The following is a 21,386-nucleotide window of genomic DNA, read 5'->3' as shown; positions in this document are numbered from 1 at the left end:
CTATTGAACTTGTTTTTCAGTCACCACTTTGCACATGCAATCTACTTAAAATTACCATTTCCTTAGGTATATGAAACTTTTTGGTTTACTCATTTAAAAAAACAAAAACAAAAACTCCAAGCTGTTATCTCTAATAAAATCAATAACACTGAAAGTCAAGTAGTGAAGTAGGCAGCCTGTGGTGGGATTCAACATAGAGGCTTTCTCTCCCAAAATTCAGTGCAAGAGGTCTGGGAAAAGACACTGCTTGATTATGTGACCATTCAGCTTCTTTCCTCTCAGGAAAAGTTACAGCTGTCAAAAAAAAAACCCAAAAACAATAGCAACAAGCAGGACAAAATGTTTAACAAGGATCTTGCATAATGCCAAATTGCATCCATACTGCAGAAGCAGAAAGAAGAAGAAAAGAGGGCTCCTGACTAGTTAATTTAGGCCCTGCAGACAATATTTATGTTTGTAGCTCTTCAGGCATGTCTAGACTCTTCTGACTCCTTCCCCTTCTAAGCTATCTACCCAAAACAGGAAAGCACACGTGCAAGTATCTTGACATTCCTTGCCTGTGCTATGGAGGCTTAAATTACACCAGCTAACACTTAGGTTATATAACCCCCATGTGCAGCTTACAACCATCTGTGCGCTGCCCAGAAAACTAGAGAACAAAGCCTGCTATATTTTTGTTTGTTTTTAATGTTTAACAAGGCTTGTTTTCTCTTTTTTTCTCCACCTTAAAAAAATCTTCTCTTTCTGGCCATCATGAAACATTTGTAAGCCTGGACAAAAGTGCATCTGTCAATTCACAGAACATAAGGGCTGAATCCTCCTGACCAAAAAACATTCTTCATGGATTAGAAATGACAGTGTACCACAATTAGCTGACAGCGGATCCACAGATTGTTGCAGAGAATGATAATGAAATAGGAGAGACAGTAGATGGATTCAGTTGCCAGGTGGTACATCTGAATTTAAGTGCAATGCTAGGGAGACTGGGACATTCATTTCAACAAAATCTTTTATACAAATAATATTTTATAATATTTAGGATCATTTAATTCTTTCCTTGTGAGCATTCCAATGATCTTTGAAAACATTACTATAAGTAAAGGAATAAAGCAATATCTGCAGCACCATTCATTAGAATTTTAATTACACAGGCTTCTAAACGAAATAAATCTTAGCATTACATAAAGCACATACGTGAATAGTGTTCATTTTATGGTATAGTTTCAGGAAAGACGTCTAACTTTAAAAAAATAAGAATTCTTGGAATCAACTTTATGTAGTTCAGGCTGATTTCTTCATAACACCATGGTAATTCAACACCAGATGGCTCAAACAGTAAAGCAAAAAGCATCAATACAGAGAAATAGAAGTGGCTTAAATAGAGTATTTTAGTTATACTGATAAACAAAGGCACCACAGTGATTCGCCATTGATTTGAAACAGTGTAGCACCACATTCTAAAATTTTGAGAAGGAAAATTTCACTGCAGAAACTAAAGCTTTACTAAAGAACTGTTTCTAAGTTCACTTAGCACAGCACTACCAGAGGAGTTTTCAGCAGCGGTTTCCTTTGGTTGTCTACATTTTTGCTCCATTAATCCAAACTGACATTTTCAAAGCTATAAAGGAAGCAAAATATGCAATTACTTCAAAGCATCTCCATGAAATTCAGCCTTGATACATAACTTGAACGGGTAGTTGGAGACTTCAGCAACTACTAGCGTGTGTCAAAGAGATAAAAAGCAAAGTTGCTTTCCTTTTTTCAGAATTAAGTTTTTGCAAGTGGCAGCCTAAGTAAATTTCAAAACAAACAGGTTGTTCTTAATTAATGAAATGCCCTCCATCAGCTCATCATAAACAATAATTCAATAATATTCCTCCTGCCAGCAAAATCCAGGGAGTTAATATTTGACAACTTATTTTCAATTTTTAGCAAATAACATGGTCTTACTGGCCAGTGGTGTCCAAAGACAAATATTTGGCTGCGTGCAATGTCTACACGGTTCCAGGCTAAAGCCAAGCTGAGCTGGTCTGGAGCAGATGCATTGGTACCTAAACAGAAACACATGCCAATATTTGGTATTTCATGCATGATGAAACATCACAGAACAACCTTCTGCAATTCCCTTTCCCAAGAATTAAAAGCCAGCAAGCTTATTATCACAAGAATAATTCTACTACAAAGTGGTGCATGCACCAAACCAATTTCCAGCATCTTCCATTTGACCTCATAATCCTAATTTCAAAAGGATTAAGCAGACTGTCTCTCTATTTCCCTTAGAGCTCCCAGATTGACTTTATATTCTGTAGCTAAAGATAGACATAAAACTGTTCTAAAAGGCTCCTTTGCACAGCTCCCTTGGCTGATGCTGTAGATATGAGCACAATAATTCCTCTCTTAATCTCTTACTTAGCCGTAGGGACTCCAGCGTTCTCATACTGAGCCTGCTATCAACTATAAATATTCAGACAGAAAACAGATGTTGTTCCAGCAAACATAACACTCTCCAAATAAACTGAGAACTGATCCTAATTTTTGCCCTAAGGCTTAAAGAATACAATCTGAGGCCTGGAAAAAGCCAGTCTTCTAATCTTCCTACCATTTCTTCTATCTTTATTAATATGTGCAAAGACTGCGATAAAATGTGCTGAAATATCAGGATAGCTGTTGGCAGCATTTCCATTCCAGGCTCTCAGGTGAGGAAAGCGACACAAAAATTTCAGTCTAGATTTTATACTTTGAGCTGATCTGAGTTGCAATCAAGTATTCTCAAGTTAGTACTTTGAATAAAAGAAAATAAACCAAAAATTTAAATATTTAGAGTGAACTTCAGGCAGTGTGTAGACTTGACCTTTTAGGAATCACAGTATACATCCTTCCTTGCAAAACCCACCTTTGAGGAGAGCAGTTAGGATAGACATCTCAATGTCCTGTTGCCCTTCAGACCCCATACGGAACACAGTGATCTAAAAGACAGCATTAAACCAAAACACAGAATTGCCGTACATGAAAGATGGACTCTAAATTATAGATAGGAAAAAAATAAAAATAAAGATAAAAATAAAGATAAAAGTAAAAATAAAAATAAAAATAGAGCAGAATGGTAAAGGTTTATTTTCCAAGGCTTAAAATTTTTCAAAACGTCCAGTTCCACTATGTTTTTCTTTTTGAAATTACAATTTCACAAAAACTCTGATTTATACTTTTTCAGAAGACTTATCCTAACTAACCCCTACACAGTTAAATATGATAAACTTGCTGAAATTCTTCACCAAATCCCAGAATTTTCACGAACAGAGACAAAACTGTCATGGCAAACTGATAATTTTCTCATATTTTGCAGTAATAAGAGAAATGCCAACTTGGAAAAAGGAAACACTAACTATTAAAGCTAACTACGATAGCTTTAATGTTATTGACCATAACACTCAAATATTTCAAAATGATGTGGTTTGCCACATAATGACCAGCAAAACAGATACAATTAATTTAAAAATCAGATACTTCTAGTCATATTTGCTTAACTGAGCCCATTCCAATTCTCTGCCTTTAAGAACTGCAATTCCTGCAAAGCATAGCCATTAAAGGAGCCACATATTAAACAATGAATAATATTCAAAAGTGTATTCTATATTAATGATATTCTTTCTGAATAGAGATAAAAAAAAAACAACGATCTTTCACTTTCCAAAAACATCTCTGCATAGTAGATGTCAGCATTAAGTAGTGGGAATGGCAATTTTTTCAACATTTTGAATAGATTTTACTTCTATACAAAGATAAATGTTTGCCACAAGACATGAAAGAATTAAAGGAAAAGTTGTATTACAGAACAAGAAAGCAGACAATATTATATAATCAAATGCAGTTTGTAAGCCTGCTTATGTTGGGCAGTCAGCATTTGAATTTTGCTGTGATAGTCATTTTTAAATCTGAAGCAGTTTGGCTAAGGCAGCAGTCAGTTCTTTTTTCTCTATTAGTTCTTCTAGAGAGGCTGACTTATAATCAACTTATTGTAGTTACAACCAACTTGACTTCTGATGAAAGCAAAGTACAGAATTCATCCTGGCACTATAGGCACATAAATGCATCAACAGTACATTCATATTACTGGAATTGTAGAATCATATAATGGTTTGGGTTGGAAGAGACCTTAGATGCTATCTTGTTCCAGCCCCACTGCTATGGGTAAGGACACCTCCCACTAGACCAAGCTGCTCACAGCCTTGTCCAGTCTGGCCTTCAGTGCTTCCATGGAGAGGGCATCCACAGGCTCTCTGGGCAACCTGTTCCAGTGTCTCACCACTCTCACAGTAAAGAATTTATTCCTAATATCTAGTCTAAATCTGCCCTCTTCCAGTTTAAAACCATTTCCTAAAAAGTCCCTCCCCAGCCTTCCTGTAGGCTCCTTTCAGGTACTGGAAAGCTGCTATAAGGTTCCCCAGGAGTTTTCTCTAGAAAAGACTTCATATAATAATAAGCTGAGTATGCTACTTTATGCAGAAGTAAAATACAAGCAGATGGGGTATCTATTTGACTGCAACACAGAGTTGCAATATTAGAAAATACAGCGTTTGTTGAATTTTGTTCCAAGTAACATTGGCAGATGGATGAGTCCCTAGAGAATTTAGTTCTGACAAAAGTATTTAAATATATGCAGCAAAATTGAAATCTGGCCTTTATGACCTCAAGAACTAAGTAGTATCAGAATATGACTGAAATAAAAAAACAGAGATAAAACTCAAAATAGTCCTTCTCTTCTTGCAGGAATCCCCCAGTGCTGAAGGGAATAAAACATCAGATTTAATGAACAATGGTGAGAAGAACATCGGAGAGAATATGGGAAAGAAGAAAGCACAATTAGGAGAACAGACTGCTATTATATTGTACAGGACATGAAAAACAACTGGTGAACGCTTAAATATTGTTATCTTGAAAGCTATAGATACATAAGCAAGTATTCCTTGGCAGCTGAGATGAACATTATGTAGAAAAGCTGGAAGCATGAGCCAATACCAAGCATAATCTCAGGAGAAGGGCAGCTTTTTGGAGAATGTGGAGAATATGAAACTAATAGAAACACTGCAAGGAACTTAGTGAGTGCCTCACACAGATGTCCATGCTCCAATCCTATCTCAGTTATCTTAGGACTCCTTCCTGAAAGGGGTCAGAAATGGCTTTATAGATAAATCCTCAGAATCACTGGGCATATTCTTTCATGCATTTTTTGACTCAGCCAAAATCTCCTAGCGACACTAATTAGTACAGGCTTTATGCATGAAAAGGTAGGCTCCTAATGGTAAGTCTACAGATAATACATTGGCATCGTATCTTAAGAAGTGATTTGACTTACTGTTTGAAAATTTTCAAAACAATTTTAGTGTCCATATTTCCAAAGCAGAAGAAATAAAAGATAGCAAACATCATTAAGCTTCTTCACAACTAAAATGTTCTTTATATTTCAAAATACTTGCTTGTTGCCTTTTTATTTATATGGGAATTAAAGAGTGTTGAGCAATAGATCTGCACATCTCAGAGAATCAGATTACATCCAGAGGAGATGATTACATAGATTTCTGGAGGATGCGTACACTTTTCTTGACTGGGGCACCAGGCATCATTCTAATCTGATAGAAGTTATTTCCTAAATTTCAATCACTTAATTGCTCAAGAAAAATGTAAAAATAATGCCTGGTCAGAACTTTCATCACTGTGGAGCTGCCCATATGAAATGAGGACCAGCATAAAGCCTGATGTACCAATTTTGGGAAGTTTCTTTGTATTGTGATGAGAATCATAGCGCGAAGTTTAGCACCAGCTGACGCCTTATGCAGTATCGTCATGTTAAGTAACAAGCTGTTGTGGTTTAACCCAGCAGGTGGCTGAGCACCACAAAGTCAATTACTCACTCCTCCCCTCTTCCCAGTGAGATGTAGGAGAATATCAGGAAAAAAAAGTAGAACATGTGGTTGAGATAAAACTATTTACTAAGATAGAGACAAGGAAAAGGATGATAGTTAGGACTATCCATAGACATATGAGTGTACATAACAGGTAATGGACAAGCAATTGCTTACCACCCCCTGACCAATGTCCAGCTGGCCCCTCTGAGCAGCAGAAGAGAAAAAGATCAACTGCCACCCCCTTTAAAAATCCTGCATGACGCCAGATGGCATGGAATGTCCCTTTGGACAATTTAATTCAGCTGTTCTAATTCTGTTCCCTCCCAGCTCCTTGGGCCTTTGCTGAGAATGGCCTTGGCTCTGTACCACACTGCTCAGCAGCAACTATAAACATCAGTGTGTTATCAATGTTGTTTTCCTCCTACAACCAAACACATAGCATCATACCAGACACTCCAAAAAACTATTCCATCCTAGCTGAAATTAAGATACAAGCAAATACTGCACAGAAAATACTGTTTTTTCTTCCCTCCATATATCTTTGGTTAATATAGCAGGATTTACAGTTTTTTACTGAACAATTAAACAATTACTTCTATCAAACAGAACTATACTCCCCAGTGAAAAGAGTATGTGCTGTAAGGAATACTGTTTACTGTTTATTTAAAATTCTAAGGAGGAAGTTACAGATCAGTTTATTGTGTACTGTATTAAGCTTGGGAAGAAATTAGATAATGATTTGCCTCTAAGCTGACCAGAGGCAGAAAATGTGCACTCTGCAGAAGGAAAATACACTTAGTATTGAGGGAGTATGAAACATAATTTTCCTAAGAAATTAAAAAACTTTCTTTTCTCAGCTTCAGGGTTAAAATATTCTCTTTACCAATGCCTGTGTTACAGCCATCACTTCCCTAGTGATAGAATTAGGCAACCCAAAGAATCATGGTCTGAGGAGAAAGATGTGCTTATTTTCTTGCTTCTATCTATAGAAATATGCAACTTAAGCAAAAAAATATAAAAATGTCAGCTATATCTGTTCCAGTTGTAATTTGAAAACCATATAAAAATGTATTAAACTGTTTGTGTGCTATTAAAAAGCAGTTGCTTAAGACAAAAGAATGAAATGGAATTCTATCAAAACTCACAGGAAAGATCATATTTACAAAAATTCAGCAGGACAATTAGTCAGAAGAAACCACTCAAAAACTGCACAGGTACAGTGAACACAATTTCAAGACTTCTTTCTCAACAGACATGAATGCTGAAGATTTTCTTTTCCTGAGCACACTTTTTTCTGCAGCTGAGTTATGGTAGACAGGCATTAATCATATTGAGTGGTGCATAGAACAGGCCTGTTGTAAATCAGGATCATGCACAACTGGGATCATCAAGAACTTGGTGTCTTGTAGAAAAAGACTCTTTATCTTCTTACACAGGAGAAGAATCTGAAGCTGGTTTTAGAGGCTTTCCAGAAGACAAAATCTCTGTTTCTAGGAGTCTAGGTTTATGAATGCATCATTATGTATACTTATGGGTCTTAAGAAAGAAAAAACAAAGTTGAACTGTAACCCTGGGCTTCAAAGTACTTGCAAAAGTCTGTTCATAGCAATTATCTTCATGAAATACTTTTAGGACACTTACAAGTTCCTTTTTTTTCATGCATTCCATCAGAATGATAAACAGCTGATGAGCTTGACTCCTGCTGTAATTGAAGGTTTTCTGGATAGTTACTAGAAGCTGGTCCCTGAGAGATTCACTTATTATCCTAAATGATAAAGGAGACACAAAACAAGACGTTGTTGGAATTAATGTATATGTAAGGAAAGTCTGCTGCTTGAGAAACATAATTTTTCATGCACCAGAACAGTGATTTTATTCAAAAATAAATAAAAACACACAACATTTTCGCATTCAATATGGAAAGGTTGTGAAGTTTACAAAGTAATAACAGTAATCAGGAGATTTGTACCCAGACTGGCTCTTGTGCATCTCAGCCCTTCAATAAAGATTTAAAAACTGGCAAGTACTTTCAGCTATTCTTTTGCCCTGGAATGGAATCTCTATACTACAAGATGGCTCTTATTTTTTCTGTGAATGTGCATATATACTCTTGTTAAGTTCAGCCTTCAGAATTTCAGTAGTACAACTTACTGGATATGCATCTTTGCCTCTAAATGTTGCAAGGTTCTTTGCGTGTAATCAAAAATGTTTTTTGTTTGGGAGGATTTTTTGATTGGGAGGAGCAGCATTTGAAATAGAAAATGCACTACTCTGCTTCCATTTGGAGTATCTATCAGGAGAGATCTTATACTCTGCAGAGAAGTTGAGCTTTATGCTATATGTTTTGTACCTTTGAACAAATTGCACTCTCTACCAACAGAAACAGAAGACAACCAACTGTAAAAATCACAAATTCCACAAAAAAGGGTTCATTTGGGCAGTGAAGCAGAATGCTTCAGACAAATATTTGGCTCTGGTCATGGCAGCACTGCTCTGAAGAGATATCAAAGACACAAGAAAAAGCAAAAGAAGAAAGCCTGACATTTATTCAACCTGGCACTCTTGGAGCACGAATGTCATTCATAGAGCACATTAGATGCAGGCAGTACATATTCTGCAAATACATGAACTATTAAAACTCAGCTCTGACCTGAGAAAAGGAGTAATTCTGGGAACCACTTGTTCCTTACTTCTAAAGCATCCAAGTCAGCATCAAGTATCATGCAACAAACTTTGATGGATCTTATATGACAGTGCGCTGCACTGAGACCAAGCTTATGTCAATAGGCTGTCAAATACATTTGAAGTAGTAACAATTACTACTCATTAACACCAAGGAAAAGATCAAACAGGCAACAAAATCTGACAGCAGAATACCTCTGTTAGGAACATTTTGTATCTGAGCTTTTTTTCCAGGAAAATGAGGCGTAATCCCTCATCGTCTCCCCTGAGCAAGACACAGCTTTAGTGAAAGTCTCATAGTCTTACCCTCCTTCTTCTGAATACTTGTGTGCAAATGACAGAATATCAGATGCTCGTCCACTACCATCACAAATCACTACAGGGAGAGGAGGTTCTTCTCGTAGGCACTCCAAAACAATGGAGATAACATTGGGACCACCTTCCACAATAAGCCCAACTACAGGAACACCCTGTCCCAGCCCTGAAAAAAAAATAGAAGAGCAGAAACAAAAAAGAAGTGTAATTGAAACTGAGCTTAAGAGGTTGATATGTTATGAAGGGGTGCGATTTTCTGTGTTACAGCATCACTTAAAACCAGAACAGTTAGGAAAAATTATGATTATTTCACAGCCAGTGCCAAGGAAGGTGTCTGTATACTGTTTCAAAGTCTCAGATAGAAAACAGCAAGTCTCTTTTCAGTTATGATGTGGTTTAATCCACAGTAGGAAGCTGTGTTCCACATATCTGTTGGCTTGCTTCTCTGCCACAGTAGGATGGGGAAAGAATTGGGGAAAAAAAAGAAAACTTGGGAAAAAAAAAAGAAGAGAATACAAAAACTGATACACAACACAATTGAATTGCTCACCACCAGACAAATGGTGAACTGTTCGTAATCTCTTGCAGTAGACACCATGCACAGACAAACCAGCTGAACATGATCCTACTATCACTTCATTATCTCCACTGTTACTTGAATGGCTCCCTGCTGCTGTGTCTTTGATGTTTTAACTGTTCCTTGGTTACCTACAGGAAGTCTTCAGTAAGGTGACATATGCCTATGCTTTCTCCTAAGACAGAAGTATGAATTTGGTGTCTTTATCATGAGGCTGAGATGGCTGGCCGATGGAAGAGACGACAGCTGAGCATCCCTTTGCTGTCCCTGCCTCACTGTGATCTCCAGGCATAGGATGACAAAGGGAAGCCCACAGGTCACACAATCTCAGTAGTCTCAGTCACAATGGGGAAATGAAGGACACAACATTACCTGAAGGCTGACCAATCCCCCCACTACAAGCATTTGAATTCAATTCTTAATCTGTAAAATGACCAGCGTTCCATAAGTAAGATGCACTTTTTTTTGTACAGTTGACTTCATGTTTTCATTCCTCTCTGAAGAATGGGAACAGCACGGATAGTAACAGCAAAAGCTTCCTGACATCCTCCTGTCAGCATACCCCAGCTCTGATAACGAGTAGTCACAGAGCATTGGCTGGCCTCTGTGTCCATGGAATCCTCAGTGACTACTATTGAAATTTCCAGAAGAGGCGCTAGTGCTCGAGTGCTTGAAGTGATTAAAAACAAACAGAACAACTTTCTGTACATTTTTACTAGTAAATGTACTGCAAAGCTTTACAAATTCAAATATCCTATACGTATTCCCAACTTTGCCCCTCGTGTGAAAAATCTCTTACTTAAATCAGAACAAATATCCCCAGCCCAAAGTGGTATCAAAGGAAATAACACAAAACATCTTGCCTCTGGGCCCTGACTTCCTTATCTTCCAAGCCAGTGCTCTCTTTAATAATGTTACAACACTCCCAGCACTTCTGCAGAAGACAAAGATGTTAAAAGCATAGCCACGTTAGCCGTCTCAAATGTCTGTATGGGGGCAACAGTGTGTGATAGTGTCTCTATGCTCAAAGGCAAGAGGCATAGTTTTGGTGAGTTAACTTTCTTCAGATAACTGGAGGTTAAAAAGAGTATCTGAAGACTTTCCAGAACGCTTAGATATCTTTTGGCAGATCTCTACATGTATCTTTAGTCTTACCCAGCACTCTATTTCATTCTTCTGCTCTACTGTAAAGATAACTTAAACCCTATTGGAAACTTTTGTACAGTACAATGCAATTAGTATCTTGAATGCTTTGTTTTTCTTATTTTTATAGGTCTACACAACTTCTGAAGGCATTTCTCGTAAATCAGAAAGACAGCTGGTAGAACTGATGCCTATTTGCCTGCAACTTTTAATTCAAGCATGGAATCTAAGACTGATAAATTTCTCTTTATCATTTCTGATTTGCTTTAACTTGCTAGAAAGCCATCAGTACTAGCATTTCTTATTTATTTCATCTCTAATTTTTTCAGTAAAAAATGTCATTTTAAATGCATTTTTCTTAAATAATGATGAAAACAAATCTAGAAAATTGTTTTAGAGAGGACGTTAACTGACATAAATTTTAAAACTACATGAAACTCAAAATATAAAAACACCAATGTGAAAAGTAAAAATGCCGAGCTATGTCAGGAAGATCACATAATTTTAAATGCAATATTTCAAATGAAACCAATCCATATAAAAGAAAAAAAAAAAAAAAAACAACAAAAACCTTTTGTAACAACACCTGGAATCAGAAGCCACAGAGATACAGAGGATTCCTGTAAGTGGGATGTGCAGAAAATCATCTCATTCTGTGCTTTTACTGATGCTTAAGAATTCTTTCCAGAAATGCATAAATATTTTATATTTTCCTTTCTTTAAATTCTTACTGCTTTGAACCTTCATCTTACAATTATTTTTCAATCTTTTCATCTTCCTTTTATGTCATTTTCCTTCACTTTTCTGGCTTTTCTATGATGTTAGATGTGGGCTCTTCCATCACTATTCAGACAGCGTATGTCTAGCTTAGTCTCACAGTCCTGATCAAACTCCTGCTAGGAAGAGTGGTAGAAACACTTAATTTCAATACCATGAAGTATTTCTAGCCTCTCTACCTTCCCTTCCCTTAATGTGCTATGTTTACAACTTGCCCACTGTACTTACGTGTATTAATTTTCTGGAGAGAAATGTGTTTTTCCAACTGACGTCGTAACTTCACTTCAGCTCCATATTTACCTAGAGTACCATTGTCTGCCAGAATGAAGTGGGTGTGGGAACTGTTGAGCACAGAAAGCTTGCTTAGAGGGTTTGACATTGTTTGGTAAACACGTGTTACCTGTCAAAAGATTAGGTGCACCAGGATTAGAACTATGAAATAAACATGAAAATCCTCCAGTGTTCAACAAAAGCACACACCTTATGAGGAAACAAATCAACCAGATGTTTATAATTGAAAACATAGGAGAATTAGAAAAAAACTTGTCTTCATACTCAAAACTCGAACTTTTCACAGCACTGTTTTCATTGGAGGATAACAGCCGTGTTTATACATTCTTTTACATTTTCACCTACTCTCATTGATGTACAGCCCTTGATCACACCCTTTCTTACTCTCACTGCTTTAGGAATTACATTCCTGCTTGGAGTCAGCAGAAATTAATGTACCACTGCTGAGTACCTTTCTATAATAAATGCAAGTCTTGTACACGTCAAAGCACTTAAATGATTTATGGAGCACTCAGCATAGACACGGTGAAGGTAGAACCTAAAACGAACTTTTGCCAGAGAGAACTTTAACACTGAAAGTAATGTAAACCTCGCTACCTCTGGGTATATTTGCTTAGCTATATATAGAATATAGATAGAACACTGTCAAATATATTTGAACAACAGCTTTTCTTTAAGGAGATTTCTAATTTCAGCAGTGCTTTCGAAACTGTGAAAATTAATACTCCAAATAGATGAGCTGCCTATTTCATTACTTTAATTACATGTTAATTCCTTAAAGACTTACATCTTTTCCTATCAGATCTTCCTTGTTTTCTACAATGCCCCATGGTGCAATTCCTATGGCACAGATTCGTCCTCTGGATTTTGAAGAATGGTCTTTCAAGGCATCTCCCACATGACGAATGACACCTATAGATAAATCTCACTGAATTAAATCTTGTCCCTCTTGAGAGAGATTACCAAACATTGAATTTTTCCTCTTCTCACTGAGATCCCTGTTTTTCTGGGCTGCATTCACTACGTAAACTGGTATCTATTTAAAATAGAGCATGCAATGCAGACAAACCCATGCTTGTATTTTGCAATTGCATGTAAACCTGAGTGGCTTGTTTTTTTCATATCCTTATTCTGAATTCACTCATGTCTTGGACAGACTTACCCAGTTACTTAATTACACAGCATTCTTTGAAGATCTATTGTATAATCAATATTAACACAAAATGAATTTTAAAAAATAACACCTGAAAAACCCCCAACAGTGAGAGGCTAATCCACCACTGAAAAAAATGTACCATATCTGGTGGCAGATTCCTTGCTACTAAAATCAAAGACAATAACCTTTTTCAGAGGAAACACTGTGTAATGCAAATCAATGCTGATGCAGGAATATTTTACTGTCTGGGCTGGGTAGATTAATGAAAATCATTACAGTTCTATTTTTGTAGTCTAGTGGCTAACAATTCATTCATGAAGACTTAAATCTTACGCCTTTGGGAAAGAACAGTAACTGAAAATCAGTGAATTCTCAGGTAAACTAGAAGTGCTGGTAATTGTTTACCTGTACTAACACCTCCAGTGAAAATCCAGGCTCCGGTGGTCATGGCAGCCTTTATCAGACCTTTTCCAAATACTTGTTTCAGTTTCGGCTGCATTTCAAAGTTCTGGAGGCCTCCATGCACAGAGATTAAGAGTTTGGGCAATTCTAGTTGCCAGTCTTTCACCATGAGATGCAGCAGAGAATCTGGTTTGGTGTCATACGACACACGGATATACTGAAAAGATCAATGCATGATATTATCTCTCTATTCTGTAAATTGTCCATTGACTAAGCACAGAATGATTATATTAAACCCCCAATTTCTAAAGAAGAATTTTACAAATTTTAATCAATTTAAGGTTAATTTTATCTGCTCTTTAGTAGAAATAGGTTGAAATGCTTTGCTTACTGGCAACAGATGAATTTAAAAGAACTGCTTTCTTCTCCTTTCCTTCAAAACTGACTATGAGCAAGCTCTTTTAACAAACCTACACTGTTGGAGGCTAGCTGTTCTAAATGACTGGAAGTTGCTTTTTTATCTTTCCTAAAATCTTGGTTTGACTGCTAGAGACCCAGTGATCATTATGAGAAATAAGAGGCCTATGTTACGGTTATCCCATTCACTGTGGATATAAGTATTCGATATCTGAAAGAACAGTTTCTACTACTCACAGTTCAATTCTGCCTTTGTGATACCTTTTCAACTACTACTCTATGAAACAAAACCACGGAACAAACTAGTGCTAATTTCTGCTTTAAAAACAAACCAATCAGCGCTAACAAAAATCAAGCCCTCCTATATATTTTAAACAAGTTTTTGCAGTGAATTGTTTCAACTGGCAGTCTTGGCAGAGAGATATGGAAGCAAATATAGAGAATAAATAATCCAGGTCTGAATCTGAGTGGCAAGACAGAAAGAGATTTTTTGCGGAAACTTGAATGCTGTTACTTCCACTGCTCAGAAAATTTAAAGATCCATTTTCCAGCTCCAAGAAGCTTCCATCTTTCAGGAAAGCTAGACTCATTTCTATTTCTATTAGATGTTGAACCTAAAAAAAATGTATATCCAGCCTGGGTTATTTGGCCCACAGTCTAACAAGCGTAGTACAGACAGAATCACCAGCACTATATGACTTCCCAGATGATATTTACTAACAGTAACTTTAGTGAAGCTGTTTCTTCAAGATATTTTAAGGTGTTTTCTAGGTAGGTATTATTTTTTTGTTCTCACTTCTCTCTTGCTTATTCTTTTTCATCATCCTGTCTACATCTTTCTTAAGAATTGAAGAGAATTCCTTTGGTTTCAACAAACTGTGTATTGTGCAAGCTGAAATCTTGGCAAGTTTCTATTGATCTAGCATATGAAATGAGTGTCACAGAGTTGGCTATGGCCTTACCATGGCCTTATTTGAATGTCCTCCTCCCTGGAATTCAAGATTTCCATAAGCATCAGTTGGGTACGTTTGGGTGTGTTTGCTGATGGACCACTTCTCTGGCTGAGCTTCCACTTGCTTTGTTTCTTCTCCATTTTTATTAGCTGTTGTACTTGGAGGAGGTGGAATATGCTGGTTAATGAGCTGGCCACAGCAGCACCTAAAAGTTAAAATTTTAAGTAAAATTGAATACAGTATCTTCAGTATCATTTTGTGATTAAAAAAAAAAAAAAATCATATATGTGATATTCAGCTGACTGTGCCTGGCTCTACGTGGATCACAGAAACATCTCTAGGTCATATCTGCCACATTTACGTACACACAAATGCCAGATTTACTAGCCTGCAAGTGTTTCCTTACAAGCAAGGACTATACATTTCACTTCACTTGTATAATAATCAGGATGGAATTTCTATGCTAAAAGACAGGAGAAGAGTGCAGAACAGGAGCAGTGACTCTGTTTCATGCTCAGAGGGGACAGCTAGCATGGAACAAACAGTTACATTGTCCAAACATCTTGGACTGCAATTTAGATAGCTCACATAGCAGCACTTATTGTTTGAACTAAAAAATCCATTCCTCCTTGCATAGTACTGTTATTGGTGATGCTGTCATCCAAACCTGTGAAGAACAGTATTGTTTACATCACAACACACAATAGCACGTTCTTGCTTTCAAAATTCAGTATGACATTAAACTCTCATTTGCAATACTAAGAACTAACAGCTCACTGCCCCTCCTGCACAACTCTATAATCTCTGTATGCTACATCCCACAGCTCCATACAGACTAGGGTGAAATTATGCCTTGCACTTTTGTTGTCTATCAATCTCACCTTAAGGGCAACAAGTAAACTTGGTCCCACTTTCACCTGTCTAAACACAAATATAGTCCAGTTTCATCGTTATTAACTTTTCAGTCAAAGGCAAAAATTTCAAATGTTACCTGCTAATGTCTTTGTTGTTGGCAATTACATAAATGCATTCTCTTTTTGAAAAGGTCTTCTCTATCCAAGCCTTCTGACCCTTAAAGAGAGAAAAAAATAAAACGAAAAATAATTAAATATTCCTGCGACAAATACAGTAACATTTCCATTCTATTTTTAAATACAAGCATTGAATTCAGTAAATCAGCTCTAAACACAACATACATCTACCCATGAAGCAAGTAGGTGATGTAAGTTTCCTATGACTTGGATAAAATTCAAACCTTGAATGTGTGTAAAAATCTCTAAACCCAAACATATACACTCGACGGCCCAAAGGTATCCAAAGCTCTTCCAAAAATGCAGTTGCTCCTTTCTAATTTAGTAATTAGTAAACGGACTGAAAGTAGTACAGAAATAGTACAGCCAAGCTGTGACATAAAAAAACTGACAGCATTTAACCCAAATAATAATTTAGTAATATTATTTGTACAAAGAAATTGCTTCCCAAAAACTTTCTCTAATTTGATTAATAGCCTCTTATTTTCCTCTTCAAAATAAAGTTCTAGTTATTCCTAAAGTCATTCCTAACTCAGCAATAGCATATGTCTGGGGAGTAAGAAAGTGAATGAACATTTGACAGAAAAAAATACAAACTCTGCAGCTACGGTGACAACTGTGACACAAAATGAGGAAAACAATCCTGAAGACAAAATAAAATTTCCATTTTTGGTGTGTTTGTAAATTAGATTAAATTAGACCAATCTCACAACCATTTAAAAAGTATAAAGTGTAGGCAGCCTAGAACAGAACCTGTGCAGTGAATCTGTTCAATGAGGCTAGAAAGCCTACAGCAGAACTGCAGTCCAGTTAGGTCTGGGAATGCTGAAGGCTGCGGGTTTAGAAATGGCTGCAGGCCAGTTTCCCATACTTTTGGGCTTGTCCATCCATCACCAGTAAGGCAAAGTACCATTATGACTGGCATACTAAACGAATTTCATAAAGAAAATTCAAAAGGAACTTTTAAACTAAAAAGTTTATTAAATTAAAAATGTTAAAGCACTCATAATTTTATGATGTGAATAGACTTGCCTTGCTGCTTCTGAGTTTGAATTAAGGAACTAGTATTAATGCATTTTTCAAGTAGTAAGCAAAAGCCATGTGTTTTAGTTTCCCCTACGGAAATGAAATTTTTGCAGAGACAAAACACTAAAAATGACGTGAACTTTCAGCGCTTCATCATTAAAAAAATGGGACTTCCCTAGAAAAGCAGTAAAATCCTCACCTGATTTCCTGAATAAAGTGAATGGCAGATTTCTGTTAGAAGAAAGCTCTGACAGTCTGTCTGGTAATAGCTTAGAAAGCAGAGTAGCCCCCTAAGTGCTGCACAGCCTACAGCATGATGAATAAACAGATCCCAAACCACCAAGCCTCCAAACTCACTGCCCTTTTACCATTACATTCAGTGGTGTTGGTGTTACACGTGCTTTTGCGTACCATACTAACTTACAGAATGTTAAGGTTATAAAACAAGCTTAACAGGATCCTTATACAATGGTCACGTCCACTTTTTTTTTTTTATTTGCCTTGTTAAATAAGAACCTGTTTTTTTTGTCTGAATAAATTTTTGCATTGGTGTGCAAATCATTGATCAATTGACAGAAATGCCCAAATCAGTTTACAGGGTGGGGTGCATTTTCCACTACACAGCTGGCAACAGATGTTTCATGTTTAACTCTTCTGTAGAGAACACTGGAGAATCTAAGCTATGATATCAGAACAACTTGGATTTTCACACCATGTCATTGATTATTGCTTTACCTCATAGCTTGCCAAAGAACAAATTTTTCTATTTCGTGTACTTCGCATGAAAATAACTACTTAGCTGCTGAATTAAATCATAGATTTAATATTTGTGTTTGGACAGAAGCTTTTGCATCTTGGTATCTAAAATGAAAATATTTTCACACCTAAAAACCCCACTAGAGTTCAGTCACTATAGGAACTACAGTTGGACAACACATTATGCTCCACTGGTTTATTTTTTCAGTGCTAACGAGAGGAAGGCAAAAGCAGGCATTACAGATCACGAGAAATAAAAACTCAGCACATTCAGTCAGCCTTTGAAGTTTCACTGCTTTTGTCTGCTTAATCTGCTTAACCAAAGCTTGATTATAATCCAGTGCAAATACTTGAGCAGATATTCAGTGTCAGAAAATGGGTCATTTCCCCACTTGTTTGATACAGATTCTGTACATGCCTATGTCTGGATTGAAATGAGAAAAAATGCAAGGATGTACACTGTCCCTTATGAGTTTTTAAAAAAATTAAGCACTTTTTAAAAGCCTTGGAATGGATAGCTTCTGAAAGAACTCTGGCTGACCAGCTACAGTTTTTAGACTAGTTTTTAGAAACAGGAGTGTTGGGTTGCAAGAGAAATAAATGCTACTAGCAAGATAGAAGCAACCAAAAACACTGCAGGTTTTCCACAGACCTCTGAGAAACAACTTAAAATAACAGCAAGACCCCAACTTGCTGATAGTAATCAAGTTCAATCCTATTTATTATTGCAAATTCCGGATGTACCTATCAGCACCTGATCTTGGAAAAATCATGTTTTAGATGCTCAATAACATTTGTTCTCTTCTATGAAAACTGACTACAGGTCTCCTAAGTTATAATCAAAACCAAATCAAACCACTTCAAATTCTTGCTTGTCATGGATTTTTTTTGGTCCCAATAGCACTGAAAGAGAGCTTTCAGAGAAGACTGTTAGTTTGTACATAAGTTAACTACTGAGTTAACAAAACTAAGATTCAAAAGAATATCTCCTTTAGAGCATGAGCATTAATAAACACAAGAATTAGTTCTACAAAGATCAGTTGTTCCTGTAATATCATAAGTGAACTCCACTGTTTGCTGGTAAGTGAAAAAATGTTGAGGGGAAGGAGGGCAGAGATGAAGGTTACAGTGTCATTGGAGCACATTCAAAACCCAAACTCAACCAGACCTAAAAGCAGTGTGATCAGACCTCTCAACTGTAACGTTCTCCAAAAAATGATGCTCCATGCAATATGGACCTGCTTTTGCTGGACAGGCTGGCAAGCCTGGCAGGCTGGGCACAGGATGGGATGAAGCTTTGCCCCTGTTGTGCAGTCAGACAGCACTCATTGTAGGACATCTCTTTGGCACCTGAGGCCCTTCTGTAAGAGCAAATGCTCCCAGCTGCTGTGCTCCAGTGAAGCTCTGTCATGCTGGGCACAGCTGGGCAGCAGAGAAGCCAGCCCACAGACAGCAGCACCTGGTGCACAGAGCCACGGATAGATGCAATGAGGGAGGAGACAAGAGGCCAAAAAAGTGTTAGGCGAAAAACAGGCTAAAGTAAACACAGAATAATATAAAAATGGAGTTGGCTGGGCAGCAGTTTATTTTGATGAGAAAGAAAGAAATAACCGGAAGTGGAATGAAATTCAGACTGTGAACATGTGTGGTGTAAGCACACGTCCATTTGTTGTGTGAACAAGTCTGCAGACTTCTATAAATACCATTCAGGTAATCAAATTCCATTGCTGTTATCTGAGGGGGAAATAAAACCCACAACAACTCTGCCCAACAATCAATTAGGAAAAAAGAAATCACTGTATCAGCAGAATCTCTATTGTCTGGAACTTAAAAATCAATACTAGAGGGATTTCTACTTTGAGCTGCTTTGAATGACAACTTCCCAATTATACTGTCTAATAGCAGGTCTTTTTCAGAGGGTCATAAATGGGACATCTGGAAGCACCAGTGTACATGCTGTGTCACGGTACACAGCTTCTCAGCTTTAGAGCAGAGTCATGTCTGGCCAGCAGTTCTTGTGCTTTTTCTCATTTACAAGCATTGAAGCACCATCCCTAGATAAGTACTTCTCTAGTTTTGCTTTCTTCCAGAAATAAGCACCTTCATTTCTCTGCAGCTGAAGAACCTGCAAGTGGCTGTATCTGAGGTGCATTTCCAAACGAGCTATCCTTTTACCTCAAATCCACTACAGATATCTGTGGATCTCTTCTACATATCCAGTTTGCACAGGTTCATGCTGAATTTGCAATAGACTCTGCTTTCCAAGACTGGTGGGGTTAGTTCCCTTTACTACTCCAATGCTCACTGGGATGCTACTGAGAATGTGAAATATCAAATAATATTTGCAACAAGGAGGATCTCCTATGTTGTTTGCTAATAAGCATCAAGAAGGGAATAAAGATAGTTATAAGATTCCTTCAAATGAAAGTCTTTTTCATCAAAACAATTCTTGTTCTCATCCCAAGATAAGTTTCATATGATTCAAATTGACCCTGTGTTCTTCCAGCAAGATAACCAGAGAACCATTTGGTCCGTGAACAAAGCAAACAACACAGGCAAGATGGCAGTGCCAGTTAGCAATACTGTTATCACAGAAAAAGCCTGTCATCTGAATTATCTCAAACTCAGCCAGAAATCACTCCTGCTGATGATGTGGAAGCCAATAAACAGTGTTTCATGCCTTCATTATGCTTTGTGTTCTGGACTGGCTGGTGAGGCAGGCAGCAAGCATCTGCCAAAACAATAGGAATCATTTCCTGTCCACTTGAATTAGTTTGTGGATACAGGATACAGAAAGGAAATAATAGGCTCTCCTTTCCCAAATTTACGCAATCCTACCACATCTTGTGGAGATTCTGCTTTCCCAGAAGCTATAGAAAAGTGAGCAATGACTCTAGCCTCAACACCACAGCAGAGCTGGCTTGCTCTGCCATGGTTGTGTACATCCAGCTCTGGCACACAGTCTGTGAAGGCGCATTAGTAAAGTGTGCTGGCTGAGCCCGGATGCCCAACATAAAAGCACATAAAGCTGCTTGGGCACAGTTCAGCATCAATGTAAGGACACAGCTGGCACAGCGAAAACAAAGCAACTCAACAACCATTTGGAGAACAGAGCTGAAAAACCAGTCTATTCTAACCTGAAATAGAGAAATGCTATTATCGAAGAATATTTCTATGCTTCAATATCCTCAAATCTCACTTTGTGAAACCGATCAATACTCATGAAATCATAAGCATAACAAAATACTTCCCTCATTACAATACTAAGCCAATGAATAGTTCTAACTAAAGCTGTCCACTTACTTAAGTCTCCAGTTTATTTGTGGCTTAGAAAACTGTGGCAATAGAAGTTAATTATACATGCCATCAAAGACTAACTTGCACTTTGTTATGCAGATGCAAAAACCATGGACTTGAACTCAAATTACAGCTCAATCTGATAGCAATCTGGGCCATTTCTGTCCACATTATTAAGCATTGGAGCTTTTGAGCTATTTGAGCAAAAATTATTTAACATGTTTTGTTAGGTTAAGAGGTTAAAAATGTAAGCACTCCCTTGTTGTAAGAGGTACAAGTTACAAATTCCGAGATAACTACCACAAAACTTCTGATAAGCCAGTTAATAGTGATGATTTGTCACGAGTGATACAATGATACAGCTTGAAACCTTATTATTTTTCTCTATGAAATACTGGAAATCATGAGTAGAAATACGCATTTTGTGAAATACTGCATCTGTGACGAGTTTGTTCTTAAGTGCACAGTTCTAATTACTTTAAGTGCACAGCACACAAAACATGTACACTTGGATAATTTATTATATTCACATTTTCAAGATATGGTAAAAGAAAGCCATTGCTTAAGGTTAACAGCTAAACACGTGAACAAAATATTTTAAAATTACTGTGAAGTAAAAATTCTATAATCACAATGTAATACAATATATACATATCCCAG

General features: G+C 37.1%; 1 protein-coding gene across 1 annotated transcript in view; it reads right to left on the bottom strand.

Moving 5' to 3' along the window:
- The window catches only part of TRPM1 (transient receptor potential cation channel subfamily M member 1), a 75,453-nt gene that overhangs the window by 22,814 nt on the left and 31,253 nt on the right, over window positions 1-21,386 (bottom strand). The window contains exons 2-10 of the mRNA XM_042875858.1: window positions 15,608-15,687; window positions 14,626-14,821; window positions 13,250-13,463; window positions 12,476-12,600; window positions 11,626-11,797; window positions 8,892-9,066; window positions 7,545-7,668; window positions 2,894-2,966; window positions 1,951-2,051 (exon numbers count right to left, since the gene is read on the bottom strand). Coding sequence (XP_042731792.1) covers window positions 1,951-2,051; window positions 2,894-2,966; window positions 7,545-7,668; window positions 8,892-9,066; window positions 11,626-11,797; window positions 12,476-12,600; window positions 13,250-13,463; window positions 14,626-14,821; window positions 15,608-15,687 — 1,260 coding nt within the window. The remainder of the gene's footprint in view (window positions 1-1,950; window positions 2,052-2,893; window positions 2,967-7,544; window positions 7,669-8,891; window positions 9,067-11,625; window positions 11,798-12,475; window positions 12,601-13,249; window positions 13,464-14,625; window positions 14,822-15,607; window positions 15,688-21,386) is intronic.

This window comes from Lagopus leucura, unplaced genomic scaffold (assembly GCF_019238085.1).
Source record: "Lagopus leucura isolate 7727_CA_CO unplaced genomic scaffold, USGS_WTPT01 Super-Scaffold_100015, whole genome shotgun sequence".
Lineage (NCBI taxonomy): Eukaryota > Metazoa > Chordata > Aves > Galliformes > Phasianidae > Lagopus > Lagopus leucura.
This window is presented reverse-complemented; position numbering and strand designations above follow the sequence as displayed.